Source organism: Dicentrarchus labrax, unplaced genomic scaffold, assembly GCF_905237075.1.
Source record: "Dicentrarchus labrax unplaced genomic scaffold, dlabrax2021, whole genome shotgun sequence".
NCBI lineage: Eukaryota > Metazoa > Chordata > Actinopteri > Moronidae > Dicentrarchus > Dicentrarchus labrax.
Genome location: NW_026136705.1, coordinates 16,987,054 through 16,993,053, shown reverse-complemented (window position 1 = coordinate 16,993,053; position 6,000 = coordinate 16,987,054). Strand labels below are relative to the sequence as shown.

Below are 6,000 nucleotides of genomic sequence, written 5' to 3'. Positions count from 1 at the left end.
TATTTACAGGGGCGTTTCCAGAGGGGGGCTAAATAACGCTCCAAAGTTAGGCAACATTTTGGCAATGGAAAAACTGGCATGTCCATTTTCAATTCATCACTAGGGCTGCTCCCTAAAAGTTGACTTAACTGTCAGTCGCTGAAAGGAGCCTTTTAATTAGACGCAATTTTAATTAGTCGGATTTTGACAAACAATCAAAACTAAAGTCAAACACTGTTTGGGCTGTATCCGGGCTGGGAGCTTGAAGGACAGGGGAGTTTAAACACTAAAAGCATAGGAGTGGGGGGACCCAGCAGGGCTAGGGTACATGAGTGACAGAACCAGAGTGGGGTGAGAAAAAGCAGGCCAGCTGATTTACAGCCAGCTCAGCGGGACACAGCAGGTTCAGGTAGCAGCAGGAAAGGCATGAAATGGAGGAAGAAGAGTGAGTTTGTAGTGAGTTAATTTGTAAGTAACTGATAATGTTGTACATCATCCAAAATATTGTTATCATTTAACAGGTGTCTTATCAAATATATATTTAAATAATGAAATTCATATCATGAACTTACAACGACTAGTCGACTATTGGCTCATTGTTCAAAACACGGAATAAATCTTGTCAAACACAAAAACAAATACTTAACAAAAGTTAACAGGTACAAATGAACTCGCTACAAATTTGCTCCTCTTCCTCTGTTTGATTGCATTGAAGCCACCGTGTCTTCATCCCCCCCCCATAATGGTCCTGTTTGGAGCCGCTTCTCAGCGACTTATGATTAAGGCGACTATTGGGGGCCAACCCAACTCAAGATATTAAATGAAAATGAGTTCTATGGATACCCATGAGTCTCCCCTTTGGAGACATGCTGACTTTAGGCTAATCTCATGCAGTTTTGGGGCAAAAAACAGGCTGTTTTTTCTGCATGTGGCATAAATGTGTTTTTTCTGTCTAGTGTATTTATTTATATTTCTGCATACTGGGATCCCTAAACAGTATTGGTATTCTGTGTATTGGGAAATGCCATCCCTGCCATCAGTGCCCCACTTTTGCCACCACAAAGTGCTACCCTCTTAGTAAATATAACACAGTAGCATCTGAAGAGTTTTGATTTTGTCTGAGACAAATTTAAAGAACTACAGAGATAAAGAATTGTAGCACCGTGGGCTTGTGTTATTGAAAATTGAAAAAAAGGGTCTTATCACTTGAATCCATACATTTTGACAATTTAGTGCAAACAAAATATAGCTAAATTAGTAACTATAAATATATGAATTATTAATATAAGAAATATTATGTGGCTTCCAAAAATAACATCCCCTGACCCCCCAGTAGCAGTACAACCATATTTCATATTTATCTTCATATGCATGCGAGTACTTCACATTAGCAACATGCTTTTGCGAAAAATGACTGCAACCTCAAATACATGTCTCTCTAGCTTATTAATCAAGTGCCATCATGGTCCCTCCTACATCTTTTTCTTTTTCATCTTCAGGCAAACACTTTCTTTCTTCTCCCAGTGTATTCTGCAATTTTCCCTTTTCAGTTCCTGTCATTTCTCACCCGCCTACACTGGTAGCCTTTACTGAAGTCCCCTCTTCATTTTACAATTATATGTCCTTTCACCAACTTCAAACTCTTACCCACACTTAATGTTGCCACTGAATGTAAACTGTTTGATGCATGTCAGTTTGTCTGCATGCTAGGTTGGATGCATATAAAATATTTTAGCCAGCCTCAAGGTATACAACACACGGCTGACGGTTGATTTTTGGGCTGAGATATGTGGATATTGGGTCTGGGCTGTTAAACACAACATTGTGCTATCTTTGAGATCCCTTAAACATGTTTGACAGGATATCCTCATGGACTGTTTCACTGTAAAAACTTAAATGATACTGTGTATGTCACCCAGTCCATTAAAAGCTTAAGGCTTCGGTAGCTTTTCACAAATGTCTTCCTCCAAATGTTTGCTGTCAATGGCTGTCCCTCTACAAAGGGGGAGGAGGCAAAACATATGCATATGTGTCATTCAATTAAATCAAATTAAATTAAATTTTATTTGTATAGTGCCAATTCATAACAGAAGTTATCTCAGGACACTTTTCAAATAGAGCAGGTCTAGACCATAGTCCTTATAAAATTATTTACAGAGACCCAACAGTAACCACCATGAGCAAGCACTTGGCGACGTCAGCAAGGAAAAACTTCCTTTTAAGAGGCAGAAACCTCGGACAGACCCCGGCTCTAGGTGGGTGGCCGTCTGCCTCGACCAGAAATCAAGAGCACCAATTAGTAGTGTGCACAAATGATTAAATTGTTCCCAATTTATTTGATTTTATATAATCAATTCATATTCTATAATCATCCATTCATTTATGTATTCATTTAAAAATCAGCCTGCATAACAGCTTAGGTCAGGGCTCAAGACTCAAACCCAGTTAGTGGATGGTGGCATCAAGACAACAGCACCATGCTGTGGGGTTCAACAGTCATTGGGAGCTAATTCCTGTTGTTACGAAACTGCGGGGCCCTAATTGCGCCTATTGAGTCTGCTCATTTAAAATTGCCTGACTGCGCCTTTTTTTCTAAATGTGCACACTGGCCGGCTGGCGGTCTGCTCCGCTCAGCCCTTACACAGTGACATAGAGTTGTCGGTCGGGACTGGGGGTAGGCTATCTCGGAAATAATCTGCCCACGCGTTAAGCTGCTTTATCCCCGCCAAGCCTCAGCCGGACAGAGACTGCTGCAGCTCCGTTACCAGTCAGAGGGAGGTCGGGAGAGTGGGCGAAAGAAAAAGTGACACAGGGTGCAGAGACAGGTTTGAGAAATCTTTTCTTGGTTGGAGGAGTGACACTGAGAGCTGACCGGATCCTGCCTCACAGACCTGAAACTGAACCTGCAGCCGTGCGTTCAGTCTGGGAGGCAGGACGCATAAAACAAGTCCACACTGGGAATTTAACCTCAGCGAGAAGCTGGCACCGGTGGTTTGGGCATGGACAACACTGGATTTTGGATATTCTTGATAACAACTTGTGTTATTCCAGGTAGGTTACTCTGATTTTTTTTTATTTTTAAAGCACCTGTTAAATAATAGTAGTGTGACACTGGTGATGTGAATCAAGAGAAAGACCTGATTGTCTGTATCAGGTCTACACCAATCTCAAAGGAGTAGTAAGATTGTGCAAAAGGAACATGAGCCTAATAAGTACATTCAATGAACAGTAAACACGCCTAAACTCAGTCAGGCTTTTATTTTGCTAAATTATTTGGTATTTATAGGAATAAACAGTGGTAACATAAAGAGGTGTCAATTTAAAAACTTTCATCATCATGATTTCCATTTAAGTACAAGTAAAAGAAAAACGGTTTCCACTAACTGATAATTCACTCTTGATAAAGGGTGTATATGTTTTAATTAGTGAATTAATGATTAATAAATAACTTGCTTCTGTTTTATTGATCAGCTTTAAGCCATTAATAGGAACAACTTTTTAGCTTCTGGATCTCTGTGGATTTTTATCATGTCAGCAGGCACAAATGTTAGTAAGTAAGAGTTACAACTGATCTATGAAGCATCTGTAACTGATTTATTAGCTAAATTTATTACTAAAGCCGCTATTTACAACTTACAAACCCCCCATAAGGGGTGCCTGATTAGATTTTCTTTATTTTTTAGAATTAAGTTAATTCTCAATATAATCTCAATCTATCATAATCTAGTCTTTAGGTCCATTAATTTTTATTTTGCTGTTTTCACTCATTTTATTTGCTGCTCAGCCTCTTAGTGCCAGCTTTGCTTCATTGAGAGCAACTCAGAGGATCAAACTCCTCTTATCTTCATACCCAAATGATTTAATCTCTGAAACTACACAACTTTACTCCTGACCAGTGCAGAAGTCAAATCAGACCATTTCAGTCAGTCCGTCACAGTGTCACTGAACTGGTCTGTTTTCAGCCGGTGCACTGGTCTAATCACAATAAGATGTGCAGATGGTGTCCCCACGTCTTACAGTGTTGTGTGTGTGTGTGTGTGTGTGTGTGTGTGTGTGTGTGTGTGGTGAGAGAGAGGGGGTGTATTTGAATGAATGGACTAACTCTTGCCTCATTGTAACAGATGCAGCTGTGTGATCACACTAAGCTAAAGCCAACACTGGAATCAGAGTTGTGGCTGTGTAATAAAAAAGGGGCCCGTGGTATACATATTACGTAATGACAAAAGCTATTGTGACAGCATACGGATGTGTTGAGCTGCTGTGACATCTGCTGTGATTGCTTTTTTCACTCGGTCAGTCATAAACCCCCCTGTGCATGTTGAGCAGTAATTTGCTGGTGTACATATGTGTGTGTGTGTGTGTGTGTTATTACTGAGTGTGAGGCCGCGCCATGTGTGTAGGATTGTCATGTTGAAGGACAGAGCAGTGGATTAGAGCTGCACAGGGAGCAGGAAGGGTGTAACAACACAATCGCTGCCAAGTCCCAGCCTGCTGACTGTTGCTGCAGTCTATCTGTCTCGTCCTGGTGGGTGCAGACTCAGAGCGCCTCCACAGGTCTGTCAGCCTCTATAGGGTGCCCCAGCAGGTAGATGTGAGCTCTGTTGCAGGCAGTCACTGTTGAGTTTTAGACTAAAAGTTTGCAGAAAGACACAGAAAAGGCTGACTGAGACTGACAGACAGGCGTCCTCATGAATTTTAGCATAATCCACTGTCCACAGCTGGAACACACAGATGCAACCCCACAGAAATAATCCAGCACAAACACACAACCCTTCTGTCACCCTCTTCCTCTTTTGTTTGTCTCTTCTTTCTGCATCTCCCTCTCCAGAGTCGGCTCATTTGAAGCTTGTGTATTCTTCCTCTCAGTCTGTTGATCTTCCCCTACAGGCCTTTTCTTCATTTCTCTCCATCTCCTCTCTCTCTTTGGGTTTTTTTATTCTCATCTCATGTCCCCAAAACACAGATGCAGCAGCAAAAGTCATCATAATCCTGTGAGCCGACCGCTGAACACCGGCCAAGTGCACACTCCACGTTCCTGCAGTGCCACAGAGATTACACACCCACACAAACACGCACACATATACCCCTGTGTGCATGCTGATCTCGGTTCAAAAACAATGAGAGATTATAATTGATTCAGGGAAAAACGAGAGGGGAGAAGAAGTGTTATCGCCATTTCAATCAGGCAAAAATGGAGAAGAGCACACATAAAAGCATGTCCAAAAGTCAGTTTCTATTCTACTCGTTGGTTAAGTTGTTCTTTCTGTCACACTGTGCAGTCTTTTTGTTCAGCACATAGAGAGAGCTGCTACGTGAAATAGTCACAGATACTATATAGTCATATCACAAACCAGTTGAACCTCCACACTTAGTTTTGCATCTGAGAGGTTTTAGTTCCAGCATTGTGTGGGTTTTTGTGCGTGTTTCATTTGGTCTTTACTCTGCTTCACGTTTCCCTTCATTGTAAGTCATAAAGCCAAAGACACAAACACAGTGTGTAATCCCTGATCAATCTCAGATTTCATGGCCTAAAGATTAAACAGTTAATCTGTCCTCTACTCTTTCTCTCTCTCTGTGTGCTTTTCATTTTCTCATCTGTCACACAAAGTCAGATTTTTACTATTTGTGGCCTGCTGGTAGCCAAGTGAGCGAGGCTGAAGGTAGACGTAGTTTGTTGAGCCTTGAAATCATGCAGTTTAATATAATTGTATTAGAGTGATTCATTTTTTAAATCACAGTGAGGCTTTCCGGCTTAAATAGGTTAAAAGTTTAATAAAACTCTTTACTAAAAAAGAATAAGAGAGTAAATAGGAACTAATGAAGCTTTAAGGCACCTTTTCCGATCCTTTTTCCTAACAGCCTGAAAAAAACCTTCCACTGTTTCTCTGTTGAACTCTCAGAAAAGGGTAAAAATGGAGTTGTCACATAGGCTACTGAGCATGAGGAAAGATGTTGGATATCCCCTCAGGATATAAACAAAAAGCCCAGCACCACACTGTGATGCTCTTGGTGTTCATACAT

The 6,000-nt window shown here is 41.1% G+C and overlaps 1 protein-coding gene across 1 annotated transcript in view; it reads left to right on the top strand.

Annotated features, from left to right (window-relative positions):
- The first annotated feature begins 261 nt into the window (after positions 1–261).
- nectin1a (nectin cell adhesion molecule 1a) overlaps positions 262–6,000 on the top strand; it is an 18,938-nt gene continuing 13,199 nt past the window's right edge. Inside the window, exon 1 of the mRNA XM_051400286.1 lies at positions 262–3,030. Within this exon, the coding sequence (XP_051256246.1) occupies positions 2,979–3,030 (52 nt within the window). The 5' untranslated portion in view covers positions 262–2,978. The remainder of the gene's footprint in view (positions 3,031–6,000) is intronic.